This window comes from Cherax quadricarinatus, chromosome 34, assembly GCF_038502225.1.
Source record: "Cherax quadricarinatus isolate ZL_2023a chromosome 34, ASM3850222v1, whole genome shotgun sequence".
NCBI classification, from domain to species: domain Eukaryota; kingdom Metazoa; phylum Arthropoda; class Malacostraca; order Decapoda; family Parastacidae; genus Cherax; species Cherax quadricarinatus.
In genome coordinates, this window is record NC_091325.1 from 31,182,398 (window position 1) to 31,200,561 (window position 18,164).

Below are 18,164 nucleotides of genomic sequence, written 5' to 3' on the forward strand. Positions count from 1 at the left end.
GCATTAGATAATAGCAAGTGTATTGGATAGCAACAGTGTATTAGAAATAACATGTGTATTAGATAATAACAGCGTGTTAGATAATAACAAGTGGTACAACACTGAGTCGTGGTCTCCTGCGGCCAGGCATCAGTGCCAGCCTCATAAATGATAAGTGATAAGGTGTCACCCCAAGGCAGTCAGTGAAGTGCAAATCTAGTGCTGTGATTGAAGTATTGTAAATGGGATCGAAACACAGATAGAGAAGAAACTGAAGTGGAACCAGGAGTCAGGAGTCAACGAGTTCAACACTGCCAGCCGTATGTACTCGCCTAAACGTGGTGTTGAGGGCCGGGTAAGTATCTAGGTCCTGCCAACTGTAAGCAAGAAGGTCCTCTCTCAGTGTGAGCAAGGAACAGGATAATAACCAACAGTAATAAGTACTTAAATCCAGAAAGTGCAATCAGTGTAGAAGGTAGCATTACTAGGAAACAGAGCTGGGACTACAGAATTGAGTCTGTGGTGTAGAGAGTTTTAGGCCACAATAACAGTACACATACACAGGGACCTGTGAGCCTACATGACAGAGTGAGTGTAACGGTTACTTTTCAACCATATACCAACTACCCCTACCCTCCCCTACCCTCTAACCATCTCTCCCCTTCCCCCTAACCATCTATCCCCCTCCCCCTAACCATCTGTCCCCCTCCCCCTAACCATCTCTCCCCCTCCCCCTAACAATCTATCCCCCTACCCTAACCATCTATCCCCCTCCCCCTAACAATCTCTCCCCCTCCCTCTATCTCTCCCCCTCCCCCTAACTATCTACTTCCTCCTTGCAGCTCCCCCCACCCCCAACACACGAATACACACATGAACACACACACACATACACACACACACACACACCTCTCCATCACTTTGTCCTTCCCACTCCCTCTAACCACCTCTCCCCCTCCCCCCTCTAACCATCCTTCCCCCCCTCACTCTCAACTCTCTTTTTCCTTCTATTACCCAGCCACTCTGTCTCTCTCCCCTCTCTCATCTCCCATCCTATCATTCTCTCTCTCTCTCTCTCTCTCTCTCTCTCTCTCTCTCTCTCTCTCTCTCTCTCTCTCTCTCTCTCTCTCTCTCTCTCTCACACACACACACACACACACACACACACACACACACGCATCTGCTACCAGGCCAACATAATCTTCCATTCCCAACCTCTCCATCACTCTGCCCCTCCCACTCCCTCTAACCATCTCTCCCCCTGCCTCCCTCTAACCATCCTTTTCCCCCCCTCACTCCCCCACTCTCTCTTTTCGGCAATGGGCCACTCTATCCCTCTCGCCTCTCCCATCTCTTTACCCGCATATTGGTCATTCCTGCAGAGCGGGGTTCAAAGATAAGGCTTTGGAGGCTTCTTACTTTATTTGCAATATTGTGGGGTACACAGGCAGTGTGTTAAGTGCCCATGGCCTGGGAAGGCCAAGCCCAGTGAGGGAGAGAGGAGTAGGCGTTGTTGACTGAGTGAAGGCTGCTGAGAAAGGGAAGTAGAGGTAGGAGTGGGCAGGCTGGCATGCCCACCGAGAGGCCTGGCCTCTGGTGGAAACTATGGGAATTAGGCAGGCATGTAGGCTCACTGGCTACATTTCACTCGGCCACCTACCACATGGTCGACCCCGACCATGACTGACGGTAAAAAAACTCGGTCTCTCTCTCACAGGAACAGAGCACAGAACACAAAATAAAAACATATATATATATATATACATACATGGACATGGAAAAAAAAAACTTCCTTCAGGGAGGGAAGAAAAAAGGTGGGGTGTGCTAAACATCGTGGTCATAGGCAGTGAGCCTCGATGGGCATCACTGCACGCCTTCCTGCATCTGGACAGATATTGCAACACAGGAGACATCGCTGAGGCTGAGCTGCGACGTAACAGGGAATGGTCTCCTCTGGAAAGGTGAAGCAATCATCGTAAGAGTCGCTGCAGGTTCACTGAACCTGGGGCACAACCTGCTGGTGCCCTTGAGTGAGGAGTCGTTGGTACTCGGCAACTGGGCAGGACTTCTTCTGCCAAGTGACTCAGGAGGACATTTCTCGACTGGTACTGTCGCTGGGGCTATCACTGCCAGCGAGCGTGGAGTGAGTCGTGGCAGAGACGACTCGGTGAAACGTCTGGGAGTCGTAACATCATACACCATACTGCAGTGAGCGGGCTAGCAGTCAAAGTGACATCATCTTTGTGCAGGCTGCTCACTGAAGCTATGACAGGAGGCTGACACAGCGCCTGCCGACAGGGCTAACTGCGGCTTGACGAATGTCATTCTCTTGGCAGTTGGAGTTATAGCAGAGGTTAGTCTAAGTGTCCCCAGACTTGTTTCTCTACATATAATTGTGCTCTGATGGTCTGGAGGTGGAGTGAAACAAATCTCGACGGGAATCATAGCAAGTACGATTCTGCAGGGCATCACGAGCGGTGAATATAAAAAGTTTTCTGTACAAGAGGCTCGGACGTTCAGGGCTGACTGATATCAGCTGTCAAACACACAGGTCATACTGGGTGACAAGTAACATGAGGTGCTACACAGTGGTCTGGGCTCAAGACCATACAGGACACATGAAAAACTGCCTTACACCCGCACTGCACATGCGGTACTACATGGCTTACACTAGCAAATTATGCTTTTCTGTGCAAAAATCGACACTAAGCTATACACGAACATGAGAAAACACTGACTGAGAGGAATTAATTAACACATGATATATATCTTCTCTCAATCTTCTCGAGAATCCTGAAATAATTACTAGAACACTCGATGTGACATCATGAGGGATGTCATGGAGAGACATCAGGAGGTGACGTCAGGCGGACATCGTGACGTCGTGAAGTCGGTGACATCAGTGAAGTGATGTGGCAGCAGACCACAGCAAGTGGCCTTGGACGTCTGGCTTGGTAACCCACGTGGCTTGTAGATCCACGTGGCATCGTCCACACCCCGTGTGGCTTCGTGTTCGTGGCTTGGTGATCTATGTGGCTTGTAGATCCACATGGCGTCATCGACACTCTGTGTGGCTTGCTGCACGTGGTTTGGTGATCCACATGGCTTCGGGATCCATATGGCTTCGTCCACACATGGCTTAGTGATTCACATGGCATGGTGATCCACGTACCTTCGAGTGGCCTCAGGCACTCGGATGCACAGCTCTGGCAATGAATACACACGGAAAACAGCAGAAAACACAGCAGAGGGAGTGAGTACATAGTAGTGTAGTGTGGTGGTAGCCACATACTCACTTGGTATGTGTGTGTTTGTGAGTATGTGTGTGTGTGTGTGTGTGTGTGTGTGTGTGTGTGTGTGTATGTGTGTGTGTGTGTGTGTGTAGAGAAAAAATATCCAGTTTTGAAGGGGTGGATATCTCTTAGCCCCTTCGGCCTTCTGAGGGGCTTAACCCTCTTGGAAGGGGCTAGTGAATTCTTCCACATCTTTGTTCCCACAACAGCTTTATTAAAGCTATATGTGTAGAAGGCACCCCCAGACACGCCTTTCTCCTTGTTATCATTTCTGGGCAACTACACCTACAAGTTTAAGCCTAGAGTAATTGCTTTTTCCCCATAGTTGGAAAAGTACTTGGAAATCTCTGCCCACTTGATCTACAAGTCAGGAGTATTATGACTATCAGCCCACAGCTTAACAACAAGAAAACAACCCTCTTGTGTTAAGCTCTGTTGCGAAAGCTAGCAGTGAATGTCTCTAAAGTTGGGATCAGCATTTTTTTTGTGTAATGAGGTGCTGAGGAGCACTACGCAGGGTCGCAAGCCAGATTTACTAAGTATTCAGAGCGTGGATGTCATGAAATCTCCCGCTGAGAACAAAGACAACAGTGAATTTGTGAAGTAGACTCTGAAATGCTAACAATCTCCACTAGCAAGTTTATCTAGTGTAAAGAGTGCTAACACGAGTGTAGTAATCCGCGATGAAGTGTAAAGTGTTTCCGCGATGTGCACTCAGACATAAGCGACCACTGGGGAAATTTCTCCCTACCATGGATAAAGAGTGATTGTGATGCATTAAGAGTGATAGGTCATTATGATGACGTATCTGTGGAAGCAGCCTACTCAAAACATCATTCTCGGGGTCAATAAACCTTCCCAAGAACAAGGTATATGGGTCAGTTACAATACCCAGCTTGTGTAAGCTGCAGCTAATAGGCAGATAAGGGATTTGATAGGGGTTACCAACAGACCCCGTGAATTGCGGGCTTTGTGCCCATCATTAGTGAGCAACATCACATTTATAATCATATGTGAAATGTTTGAAATACAGGCTCCTTTGGGGCAAATTTTAATTAGTTATTCACCATTCTACAGCTTCAGTATGGGGATATTAGCTCAGACTCCTTGAATCACGGCTGCAAGAATTCTGGGCCGTCACCTTTATGTTTTATCTTTATTATATCGGAAAGGAATTTGGCATTTAAGTTTCCCCCACAACGTTTGCCGCCCTCGGGTCCTGGTGGTGTCAATGAGTCTGGAACCCATTTCTTTGACGAAGCATGTGGCCTTCTTTTCCCATGATCCGAAGGTCTTTCATCCCACTGTGACAAATTGATACTGGTGGCTTATGTCCCTGTACTTCCTGATCTTGTATTCATCTCTGTGATCTTCAGCACTTCCCTGTTGCCCAACACTGACAGATGTAGGTGTCAGCCAGAGTGGATATGCAGGTATAGTCCCATGTTGAAAACCTGTCATTCTTCCAAGGACAGATAGTGATCTTGTCGGGGCGGTTTGCAAGATTGTGAGCGCTAGGAATCAGGGCTCTCTCTCGGCTGGCCATCCACCTGTAGCAAGGCTCCTCTTTCTATGATGTCCTTGACTTCATTGTGTCTTGCATGCCAGTCCTTGATTTTTCTAGCAGTTAAGACCATGTAGATCATATTGGTTGGCTAGTGCATTGCCACAAATACATGTACATTCCATGTAAATTGGGGCAGCAATCTTTATTAAAGAAATGTTTCGCCACACAGTAGCTTCATCAGTCTTATATAAAGCAGGAAGGTATAAGGAGAGGAGGAGTTTGAGATAATCAGTCCCTCAGCCTGGAGTCGATGTGTTCAGTCCATCAGTCTTGCAGAAAGTACAGCACAGGGTATGTATGTATAATGTTCGCCAAGACCAGAGTCCTGGCACGGGTCTTAATCTTGCGATGACCCGTCTCTGGCTCCTGAAGGAGAAAGGATTCTACAATGATGCAACGCATGCTGCTCAAGCACTCTTCTGGTCAATTCATCTGGTACATCTCATAAGCGACAACATCGTATGTACTCCTAACTGTGGACACTAGCGAGGAGGAGGATATGTCGTTATCACGGGCAACAGCTTGTCTGGTTCGTTGACTCCATGGTACACTAGTGTAGCCGCAATCATCTCTGGGTCCTCTTCGGAAGGGGATATCAGTGCTAGTTGCCTGCAGAGTGTCCCAGTAACTTCGCACTCCAGAAGATAGTGTATTGGGGGCGCCGGACAACGTGCTGGCAGTGCTGGCACATCTCCTTAGCCCTGTATACCATCATCTTGGCTGTGGGAAAGCTCAAACGAAGTCGATGGATGGCGATACACTGCGCTTTGGATCAGCTTCTATCATATGAATGAGGTTCTCCCTGAGTCGCTGCTCGGTACCACTGTGGAGATGGGGTATCACCTAGGACCTCCCCCATAAGTTTCATTGCTCTGGCGGTTACCAGTTTGGTCTGTCGTAGGCTGATGGGAACAGTAATGCCAACATGTGGATAATCTATGGCTGCCTTCCTTGGCTGCATCATCCGTCGCATCATTTCCCCGGCTGCCAGCATGGCTGGGGATCGAGTTCAATGTCGATCTGTTACCCTGAGCTTCTAAGGTCATTATGCTCAGGATCGATGTGATGAGGTGAACATTGTTCTGTGGTTGAGGATGGGAGAGGGCATTGATTGCAGAGGTGGAGTCAACATGTATGACAGATCGGAGTCGATGTCTTAGGGCATGTGACAATGCCTGCTGAATCGCCACCAGCTCAGCTTGAAGGATCGTGCAGTGGTCAGGGAGTCGCCAGCCTTGTGTGTGACCATTGTGGTAAAGTCCAGCTGCTGCTCTCTTCCTGTCAGGGTCGACAGAACCATCTGTGAAATACACTGCATGTGTTCTTTCCTCTGCCAGTGCCATGCTTGTCTCTGCATGATTGCTGAGGATGTCTTGACTGCAGAGACGCTTAGAGGTACGCAGTAGCATGACGCAAACATCGGCTGGATCTGGGCACCAGGCAGGTAGTGGATGATACCCAGCAACAGGAAGGTCACAACTCTTCTCAAGGAGAAGTTGCATAGGCAGCAGCTTCCACCCAGCAGCATAAAACGAAAGTCCAGGAGTAGTCCGTGAAGAGAGTTGGATCTTGTATCATGGTTGCCAGTATTCGTCTTCTCAGTGGTGTACCTCGCTGCCGGTGCAGAATCGTGGCTACTTTGCAGGCGTTTATGTATCTTACTCTGTCAGCCAGGGAAGGAATCCGGGCCTCAGATCTGAGACATACTGTGTTGGTCGAGATGGGGGCCCCAAGCATAGTTCTTATCGCCTGGTTTTGTACGGTCTCTACCCTTTGTTTGCTCTGCGGGAAGAGATGAGCTAACGCCGGTGCACCGTAGTCAATGAGCGAGCGCACAGCTTGTAAATAGTACAAGCGATGTACATCTTTGCTTGCCCCTGCACGGTGCCTCGTCATGGCTTTCATGGCTTGAGTCTCAGTAGAGCACGGGACCTGACATCCTCGCCCTGTTTCTGAAAGTTCAGCTTTTTATCGATGTAGATTCCCAAGTATAGGTAGGATCCTGTCCACTCAAGTTCCTGAATACGTAATCTATTGACAGGATCTGGTTCCTTGAACATCATTGCAAGAGATTTCTCGGAGGAGATCTTGAGGCCTAGTTCCTTGCAAGATTGCGTTATTAGGTCCAAAGCTCTCTGGGCCTGTCGCTCCAAATTGCCTTTCCCATTCACTACGAGTGCAAGATCAGCAGCATAGCTGAGTAGCTGCGTACCACTATGAAAGGGAAGGCTCACAAGTTCCTGCATAAGGACGTTAAATAGGGTAGGTCTGAGCACACCTCCTTGTGGAGTGTTTTCTAGGGTTTTAAAGGAAGAGTAGTGTCACTGAAAGCTGACACATGCCTGCCTGTCCCTAAGGTAGGACTCTATCCAGGCCAGAAGGCGTCCTTTGATCCCCTTCCGAGCTAGTATTGCTAGAATTGCTGTGGGGCTGGCTAGCTTAATTGCCTTCACAAGGTCGAGGTAAACGACGATACTAGGTTTCTTGTTACTATCAGCAATCTGACTAACATGCAGCTTGTATCGTTAACTGGCGCTGTGGCAGAAGATCCATCTGTATATCCCAGATGTCCTGTGGGAACTGTGTGGAGGCTTCCCTGGAAGTGAAGAGCTCCACTAGTTTCTCAGCTTCTTGGGATAAGTTCAGGGTGGTTATGCACTCTGCTGTATCCACTCTTTTGGTGAAGTCAAATATGTGATGATGAGGCGGTCCAAGTTTCCATAGAAGGCAGTTTAACACCATCCTCTTAGCAGTCTTGGCTAAACAGCTGGTCAGCGATATGGGTCTCATACTGCCTGGGTCCTTGGGCTTTGGAACTGGTACAATGGTAACCTTCTTCCAAGCTGCTGGGAGTGTCCCAGCCCTCCACGACTTGTTTATGACTTCCAGTATGGCCTCCCATCCACTCTGGCCAGCCCGTGCAATCATGGAGTACGTGACACCATCGATGCCCGGGGCAGTGTCACCTGTGTTCTTAATGGCTAGTCGGAGTTCCAAATCTGTGAGGTCTTCATCAGTCACATCTTCCGACTAACATGCAGCTTGTATCGTTAACTGGCGCTGTGGCAGAAGATCCATCTGTATATCCCGGATGTCCTGTGGGAACTGAGTGGAGGCTCCCCTGGAAGTAAAGAGCTCCACTAGTTTCTCAGCTTCTTGGGATGGGTTCAGGTGTCCTGGTGGCCTCGGCTTGCTATTGCCAGTTGCGATGTCAAGCTTGCCCCGTATCTCAGATAAGGTGGTGTGATGCCCGGATGTTGAGCACCACTACAGCCATTCCTCAGTTTTTTACTCTGAGAGAGACTCTACGGGCATGCTGCACAATGGCTCTCAGAGTATTCCTGTTCTCCGCTGTAGGGTTACGCCTGTTCTTGCTTCATAAAACAGTTGATGCGGTGGTTCTGCTCCCGCACCTCGTCGTTGTAGAACCACCAGTCTCTTATGTGAGTGCGTCCTGTGGACTTCTTTGGAATTGCGCACTCTGTTGCCTGGATGAGAACAGTGATTAGCTCCTGTTCAACCGTACCACAGTCTTCAGATAGAGTGTATTTGGACCACCAGTCAAGAAGATAATCCTGGAACACCTTCCAGTTGGCCCTCTTTACGTCCCATCTAGGAGGCAGCACAAATGTGGGAGGCCTGTTGATGTTGAAGGTGGTGATCACTGCAAAATGGTCACTGACAGGATTAGGATGAGTTTCCCATGTGGCTCTTGCTGCGAGTTGTCTTGTCCCAAAGGTAATGTCAAGGTGGCCACCCAACAGGTGTGTGGGATCTCCATTGTTTAGGAACTTTACCTCTGGAATATCGTGTAGGAGCATGGCGATGTATCTGCCAGCAGCGTTGGTTGCTGAGAGAGTGCAGCATTGGGTGATGTGCGTTGAAGTCTCCACCCACAAATAATACACTCAGGGCGTACTAGCGCGAGGAGCTCTGCAATGTCGAGGGTGTGTCTTGGGTTCTTGTAGTTGTTATAGATGGTAATGGGCACCCCAGGTATGTGCACTAAGATGGCCTGTACCTCGACATCTTCCCCACAGTCCACAGGGTTGGCTATACCCTCGTGAGGTATTGTATTGGATACGAATACAGCTGTGCCTCTGCAGTGAATGCCCTCATCGATGTGCCGAAAATACCCAGTAAAATCGGGCAGTCTTGGGCACATAGTAGGGACAGAGTTTTTTGTAGAAAGAGGTGGTGTTTGCCCCTCAGGCCTTGAATGTTCCATTGTAGGACCTTGAGGGTGTGATTTGGTAAGGAAGTTATTCCACCGCTGTTGTTTTCTGAGCTGGGGACTGAGTCATGCCCGCTCTGAGAACCTGCTAATTCATTGCGTCCACCGTCTCCTCCTCGGTCAAGAAGCACACTCTCAGGAGTGCACTGACCATCTGCCGGAATACGCTCTGTTGTTCCGTGGAGTTGATTGTTTTGCAAATAATATCCGTGAACGTCTTGATGAGTGCTACGAGATCCTCCCTGGTGATAGCCTGCGTTGGCATTGGTTTCGAAGCAGAGGATATTATCTGGGCTGTTGTGGTCTTTAGGAGCTGCTGAGGGTTGGATTTCTTTATTTTGTGCACTGATGTCTGTTGCTGTATACCAGATTGGGTAGCCGGCATCAGCTGGTGAGGTACCAAGGGAGCCTGCAAAGCGGCTGTGCTGGGCAAGGAGCCCCTGCGTTATCGTGTTATGGCCGGTGGGGGCTCGTGTAGTGCCGTCTGCTGATCGTATTGACCAAATGTTCCCTGTCGACGCCTCCTGTTCCTTTTGTTTTTGTTTCTTCGTTGAGGTAGGGGGCGAGCCTCTCGGGGCATCGAAGATTCCGGGCATGGTGTTTCTGCCTGCAGCTCGGGCATTGAGGAGTGGGTGGCGATGCATTTTTCAGCTTGGTAATGCATTCCTCTGTAGGGTGGCGCTGGCTGCAGACACCGCAGATTACTCTGGTGGGACAGAGTGCACCCAGGTGTCCGTAATGCTGGCACTTGAAACAGCGAACTGGTTCTCCCATGAAGGTTCTGACATCGTACCTGCCCCAAGAACCGAGGTCCAGCTGGGATGGCAGTGGTCCTACATGCTGTATGAGGACCTGCCAGGTTGGTGCGTTGCCTGCCGTCTTTGTCTTGAGACGTTGAGCTGACACCACACTGGAATGAGCTGCTACTGCCTCGATGGGCATCATCAGTGGGTGTCGCATCACTACACCCTTGGTGATCTTCTGCCGAGAATCCAGTTCCTCCAGGGTGAAGGAGCGGTCTGTTTCCATGACTCTCTTCAAGGTGGTGCACATTTCCTTGTTGAGAGGAGTCAGTATTGACTCTCCCCTCAAGTTGAACCATATCTTGAACTTCAGGTTGTGTCGTGATTCAGGTATGAAACAACTCCATAGTGGGTTCTGTGCCCCCCGTAAAACTTCACCTTGAATTTGCCTGGTGGGTTGAGCTGGTTTGCCTGCTCCTTGGATGGACGGCGCTTCTCATTGTTGTCCACAGTGATCCATCCTTCTTGGTTCTCTGGGGATGGAATGTTTATTTCCTCTCCTGTTTCCATGTTCGCTGTCTCCATGGTTAGAACTGTCAGACCTGCTGCAATGTGAGCAGGATCTTCCTTTTCCTCTGATGACACGGAGTGGTCTCGTAACTTCTTCGCTAGAATTACGCCCTACATTTCCAAATCCGAGTCCTCCGTCGTGTTCATCGAGCATCGTGGCCTCTTCTTTTCGGCAGAAGCCATGTGCCTATCTAGTGATAAGGTAGTGTACTCTGTGAACTGAGTGTGTGAGAGATGCTTCATCAGTCTTATACAAAGCAGGAAGGTATAAGGAGAGGAGGAGTTTGAGGTAATCAGTCCCTCAGCCTGGAGTCGATGTGTTCAGTTTATCAGTCTTGTAGAAAGTACAGCATAGGGTCGTAGTAGATGGCTTATTTACTGTAGTCAGGTGAGGCGAAGCAGGAGGAGGCGGGGTCATAGCAGAACCATCCACTAGTCTAAGTAAGTCTTCGTCCAACAGATTGGACAAGTTTTGAAGAATTCTTTGTATCAAGATTCCATCATGATGCAGTGTCTGACAGATGTGATGAATGGTTTGGAAAATCGACAAGTTGAAGAAGTGAGACACTTATGCAACATATGGGAATCTTTATTGACGAAACGCTTCGCTACACAGTGACTTCATCAGTCTTCAATAAAGATTTCCGTATATGCTGTACTTTCTACAAGATTGATAGACTGAACACGTCGACTACAGGCTGAGGGACTGATTACCTCAAACTCCTCCTCTCCTTATACCTTCCTGCTTTGTATAAGACTGATGAAGCCGCTGTGTGGCGAAACGTTTCTTCAGTAAAGATTCCCAAATGTTGCATAAGTGTCTCAATTCTTCAATTTGTCGGTTTTCAAAACCATTCATCAACACTTTATTTTAACATCTTACGTGCAAATAATTAACAGATTTATACCGCCTTTCTTCTTAAAACTGTTTATTCATTGTTACTGCTACTTCTTTTATTGTTCATTCAAATCTCTCTCTCTCTCTCTCTCTCTCTCTCTCTCTCTCTCTCTCTCTCTCTGTCTGTCTGTCTGTCTGTCTGTCTGTCTGTCTGTCTGTCTGTCTCTCTCTCTCTCTCTCTCTCTCTCTCTCTCTCTCTCTCTCTCTCTCTCTCTCTCTCTCTCTCTCTTTCTCTCTCTCTCTCTTTCTCTCTCTCTCTGTCTCTCTCTCTCTGTCTCTCTCTGTCTCTGTCTCTCTCTCTCTCTCTCTCTCTCTCTGTCTGTCTGTCTGTCTGTCTGTCTGTCTCTCTCTCTCTCTCTCTCTCTCTCTCTCTCTCACCTTTGGTGGCCGAATGTTGTTTGGTGCAGAGGACGAGGAATGCGACTATCACTGCCACCAGCAACAGTGCCACCACCCCACCAACGAGCAGCAGTACTGGCACCCTCTCTGTAAACACACATATTTGTAATTCTTGGGCAGTCTTAAGCATTTATTGACATCCGTTATTGGTTAACGACATATTAAAATACCAGATAATGCCACGTTATCTTGAATAACGTGACACCACTTGTGAAAGCCGCCTAAGACCATGCAAGATAACTGATATGTTCTAGTAATACTTAATAACATTTAACAACATTTTAGAACGGTTATGTAATATATATTTGTTGATGATTACATTTGGTAAGACCTAATAATTCATGGGGTCTCTCGACCCTAGGTTACTATAATAATGATCTGTATTGTTTGCCGGATGGGAGAGTGTAAAGAGACAACTGATAATATGTCGTAACTCAGTTGATGATAATGTCTGCTCACACTGATGTGAATGCTGCATTCTTTGTATCTATAGTGTGGGAGGCCTAAAACAACAGTCATGTACTACTAATTGTATATTAATGGCTAATAAGACAGATGCGGATGTTGAAGGAGCTCTCACCAGAAGCAGCCATTAGCAGGTATTTGTATAGTTTTCAGCAGCGTGACCTTATATGGAGTGCTCACTAAGTTGCCAGTGATACATGCCTTATTCTGTCTCTAGACGGTATTCTGGTAATGGCTTGACAAAGCTCCTGGAGAGCGAAACGTTACCACAATAAAAAGTCACATTAGTTGCACTTGTGTCCTTTTATTTTACATATTGTCGGTAATTCTACCAACTTTATTACAGATTTCGAGTGCGATAAATGTATTCCTTGGGTAGAATTAAAAATGGATTGGGCAAATATTTTTGTTAGTGGGTTTGGGTTTGAGAAGAGCTTGCATATTATGAACTAGTAAACCTGCTGCTGTGTACCTGTTTTCTTATGTCTTTGTGTATGAGATCACACACTGCATCTGACTCAGGGGGAATTTGTTATCCATATGCAAAGGATGGTAGTTTTAGGTGTATGTGATTCATACAAAAGTTTGTTCATTGAAACTGAGTTTTTCATCATGAATATCTACCTTGTGAAACTTTTCACCATTCACAGAAGAGGCAATAAAGGAATACGAAAGCACAGACAGCTTCACACATTTCCTAGCTGGCCGAGTTCCACTTTCCTGTTTGATTCCCCGTCACAGTCCTGGTCTGGGTCTCGTCCATGTGTTGACCCGGCGTCTGGCTGAGTGAATGATGCCCTGACATAGCGCTTCGAGGACCGACAACTGTCATCACTGATAGTAAAATGTTATTATATAGACGTTTTATCTGGAATATATCATTGTTAATACCTCTCATGGAGAGTCTCTTGATGCTGGTGACTGTTGATCCAAGGTATTGGAAAAAATTTGTTTGCTTCGATCGAATTTGATTTCCTCCTATTCCCCAGGTGCAATATGATTCATACAGGTGTACTAGCTCCCAGAAATCTTCATGAATCCGCATAATTTGCGTTAATAGTAAACAAATAAACAAGATATCTTTGCATTAAAACATAATTACATGAATGCTTGATTTAATTACATTAAATGCTAGAGTTGCAGCCAACAACTCGCGGATCTATGACGATACTTTTCACATTTCTCTACATACAGCTTTGATTAATAAAGAAAAAGATTTTCTTGCGCATAATTCTGTTATGAGAGTCATTAACGGAAAACTGTTAATTTACATAACTTTACCTTGAAAACCACTTCCGTCTTAGTTTACACTGAGCCAGTCGAGAGCCTCACTCTGCTGCTCTACTCCCGTATTACTTTACACTAGGCCAGTCGTGAGCCTCACTGCAGGTCAACTCCCGTCTTAATTTACACTGGCCAGTCGTGAGCCTCACTCTGCTGCTCCACTCCCATCTTAGTTTACATTAGGCCAGTGGTGAGACTCACTCTGCTGTTCCAATCCCGTCTTAATTTACACTGGGCCAGTCGTCAGCCTCTCTATTCTGCTCCACTCCCGTCTTAGTTTACACTGGGCCAGTCGTGAGCCTCACTCTACTGCTCTATTCCCGCCATAGTTTACACTGGGCCAGTCGTGAGCCTCATTCTGCTGCTCCACTCCCGTCATAGTTTATGCACTGGGCCAGTCGTGAGCCTTACTCTGCTCTTCCACTAACGTCATAGTTTACAATGGACGAGGCATGAGCTACACTCTTCTGCTCTACTCCCGTCTTAGTTTGCAATGAGTCAGGCGTGAGCCTCATTCTGCTATTCCACTACCGTCATAGTTTACACTAGGCCAGTGGTGTGACTCACTCTACTGCTCCACTCCCGTCTTAGTTTACACTGTGCAAGGCGTAAGCCTAACTCTGCTGCTCCACTCCCGTCTTAGTTTACAATGGGCCAGTCGTGAGCGTCACTCTGTTTCTCCACTCCCGTCTTAGTTTACACTGGGCCAGTCGTGAGCCTCACTCTGTTGCTCCACTCCCGTCTTAGTTTACACTGGGTTAGGCGTGAGCCTCATTCTGCTGTTCCACTACCGTCATAGTTTACACTGGGCCAGTCGTGAGCTTAACTCTGCTGCTCCACTACCGTCTTAGTTTACACTGGGCCAGTCGTGATACTTACTCTGCTGCTAAACTCCCGCCTTACCTTACACCAGGTCAGGCGTGAGACTCGCTCTGCTGCTCCACTACCGTCTTAGTTTACACTGGACGTGGCGTGAGGTTCACTCTCCTGCTCCACTCTCGTCTTTGTTTATATTAGGCCAGGCGTGAGCCTCACTCTGCTGCCCCACTCCCGTCTTGGTTTACACTGGGGCAGTCGTCTGCATCACTCTTCTGCTCCCCTCCCGTCTTAGTTTACACTAGGCCAGTGGTGAAACTCACTCTGCTGCTCCACTCCCGTCTTAGTTTACACTGGGCCAGTCGTCAGCCTGTCTATTCTGCTATACTCCCGTCTCAGTTTACACTGGGCCAGGCGTGAGCCTCGGTCTGCTGCTCCACTCCCGTCTTACTTTACACTAGGCCAGTCGTGAGCCTCACTCTGCTGCTCCACTCTCGCTTTAGTTTACACTAGGCCATTTGTGAACCTCTCTCTGCTGCTCCTCTCCCGTCTTAGTTTACACTGGGCCAGGCGTGAGCCTCACTCTGCTGCTTCACTCCCGTCTTAGTTTACACTGGACCAGTCGTCAGCTTCACTCTGCTCCTCCAATCCCGTCTTAGTTTACACTAGGCCAGGCGTGAGACTCACTGTGCTGCTACACTCCTGTCTTAGTTTAAACTGGTTCAAGCGTGAGCCTCACTCTGCTGCTCCACTCCCATCTTAGTTTACACTGGGCCAGGCGCGAACCTCACTCTGTTGCTCCACTTCCTTCTTAGTTTACACTAGGCCAGTCGTGAGAATCAGTCTTCTGCTCCACTCCCGTCCTAGTTTACACTGAGCCAGTCGTGAGCCTCACTCTGCTGCTCCACTCCCTTCTTAATTTACCATGGGCCAGTCGTGAGCCTCACTCTGCAGGTGAACTCCAGTCTTAGTTTACACTGGCCAGTCGTGAGCCTCACTCTGCTGCTCCACTCCCATCTTAGTTTACACTAGGCCAGTGGTGAGACTCACTCTGCTGATCCACTGCCGTCTTAGTTTACACTGGGCAAGTTGTCAGCCTCTCTATTCTGCTCCACTCCCGTCTTAGTTTACATTGGGCCAGTCGTGAGCCTCAGTCTGCTGCTCCACTCCTGTCATAGTTTACACATGGCCAGTCGAGAGCCTCACTGTGCTGCTCCATTCCCGTCTAAGTTTACACTGGGTCAGTCGTGAGCCTTATTCTGCTGCTGCCCTCCCGTCTTAGTTTACACTGCGCCAGGCGTGAGCCTCACTCTACTGCTCTATTCCCGCCATAGTTTACACTGGGCCAGTCGTGATCCTCACTCTCCTGCTCCACTCCCTTCTTAATTTAACCTGGGCCAGTCGTGAGCCTCACTCTGCTGGTCAACTCCAGTCTTAGTTTACACTGGCCAGTCGTGAGCCTCACTCTGCTGCCCCACTCCCATCTTAGTTAACAATAGGCCAGCGGTGAGACTCACTCTGCTGATCCACTGCCGTCTTAGTTTAAACTGGGCAAGTCGTGAGCCTCTCTATTCTGCTCCACTCCTGTCTTAGTTTACACTGGGCCAGTCGTGAGCCTCAGTCTGATGCTCCACTCCTGTCATAGTTTACACTTGGCCAGTCGTGAGCCTCACTCTGCTGCTCCATTCCCGTCTTAGTTTACACTGGCCCAGTCGTAAGCCCCACTCTGCTGCTCAACTCCTGTCTTAGTTTACACTGGGCCAGTCGTGAGCCTTATTCTGCTGCTCCACTCCCGTCTTAGTTTACACTGGGCCAGGCGTGAGTCTCACTCTACTGCTCTATTCCCGCCATAGTTTACATTGGGCCAGTCATGAGCCTCACTCTGCTGCTCCACTCCCGTCATAGTTTATACATTGGGAGAGTCGTGAGCCTCACTCTACTGCTCCACTCTCGTCTTAGTTTACACTGGGGCAGGCGTGAGCCTCACTCTGCTACTCTACTCACTTCTCAGTTTACACTGGGCCAGTCGTCAGCCGCACACTGCTGCTCCACTCCCTTCTTAGTATACAATGGACGAGGCGTGAGCCTCATTCTGCTATTCCATTACCCTCATAGTTTACACTAGGCCAGTGGTGTGACTCACTCTACTGCTCCACTCCCGTCTTAGTTTACAATGCGCCAGTCGTGAGCCTCACTCTGCTGCTCCACTCCCTTCTTAGTTTACAATGGACAAGGCGTGAGCCTCATTCTGCTATTCCATTACCCTCATAGTTTACACTAGGCCAGTGGTGTGACTCACTCTATTGCTCCACTCCCTTCTTAGTTTACACTGTGCAAGGCTTGAGCCTAACTCTGCTGCTCCACTCCCGTCTTAGTTTACAATGGGCCAGTCGTGAGCCTCACTCTGCTGCTCCACTCCCGTCTTAGTTTACACTGGGTCAGGTGTGAGCCTTGTTCTGCTGCTCCACTCCCGTCTTAGTTTACACAGTGCAAGGCGTGAGCCTCACTCTGCTGCTCCACTTCAGTCTTAGTTTACACTCTGCAAGGCGTGAGCCTCACTCTGCTGCTCCACTAACGTCATAGTTTACACTGAGCCAGTCGTGAGACTCACTCTGCTGCTACACTCCCTTCTCAGTTTACACTGGGCCAGTCGTCAGCCTAACTCTGCTGCTCCACTCCCGTCTTAGTTTACACTGGGCCAGTCGTCAACCTATCCATTCTGCTCCACTCCCGTCTTAGTTTACACTGGGCTAGTCGTGAGCCTCACTCTGCTGCTCCACTCCCGTGTTTGTTTACACTTGTCCAGTCGTAGCCTCAATCTGCTGCTCCACTCCCGTCTTAGTTTACATTGGGCCAGTCGTCAGCCTCTCTATTCTGCTTCACTCCCTTCTTAGTTTACATTGGGCCAGCCGTGAGCCTCACTCTGCTGCTCCACTCCCGTCTTAGTTTTCACTGGGCCAGTCGTGAGACTCACTCTGCTACTCCACTCCCGTCTTAGTTTACACTGGGCCAGTCATGAGACTCACTCTGCTACTCCACTCCCGTCTAAGTATACACTGGCCAGTCGTGAGCCTCACTCTCCTGCTCCATTCTCGTCTTAGTTTACACTGTGCATGTCGTCATCCGCACTCTGCTGCTCCACTCCCGTCATAGTTTACACTGGGGCAGTCGTGAGACTCACTCTGCTGCTCCACTCACGTCTCAGTTTTCACTGGCCAGTCGTGAACCTCTCTCTGCTGTTCCACTCCCGTCTTAGTTTACACTTGCCAGTCGTGAGCCTCACTCTGCTACTCCACTCCCATCTTAGTTTACACTAGGCCAGTGGTGAGACTCACTCTGCTGCTCCTCTCCCGTCTTACTTTACACTAGGCCAGGCGTGAGACTCACTCTGTTGCTCCACTCCTGTCTTAGTTTACAGTGGGCCGGGCGTGAGCCTCATTCTGCTGCTCCATTTCCGTCTTAGTTTACACTAGGCCCGTGGTGAGACTCACTCTGCTGCTCCACTCCCGTCATAGTTTACACTGGACCAGTCGTCAGCCTCTCTTTTCTGCTCCACTCCCGTCTTAGTTTACACTGGGCCAGTCGTGAGCCTCACTCTGCTGCTGCATTGCTGTCATAGATTGCAATTGGCCAGTCGTGAGCCTCACTCTGCTGCTCCACTTCCGTCTTAGTTTACACTAGGCCATTGGTGAGACTCACTCTGCTGCTCCACTCCCGTCTTACTTTACACTAGGCCAGGCGTGAGACTCACTCTGCTGCTCCACTCCCATCATACTTTACACTGGCCCAGATGTGAGCCTCACTCTGCTACTCTACTCCCGTCTTAGTTTACACTAGGCCAGTCGTCAGTAGCACTCTTCTGCTCCACTCCCGTCTTAGTTTACCCTGGGCCAGTCGTGAGGCTCACTCTCCTGCT

At 48.8% G+C, this 18,164-nt stretch overlaps 1 protein-coding gene across 1 annotated transcript in view; it reads right to left on the reverse strand.

Moving 5' to 3' along the window:
- The window catches only part of LOC128693665 (synaptogenesis protein syg-1-like), a 244,980-nt gene that overhangs the window by 45,769 nt on the left and 181,047 nt on the right, over positions 1-18,164 (reverse strand). Inside the window, exon 5 of the mRNA XM_070091248.1 lies at positions 11,663-11,770. Within this exon, the coding sequence (XP_069947349.1) occupies positions 11,663-11,770 (108 nt within the window). The remainder of the gene's footprint in view (positions 1-11,662; positions 11,771-18,164) is intronic.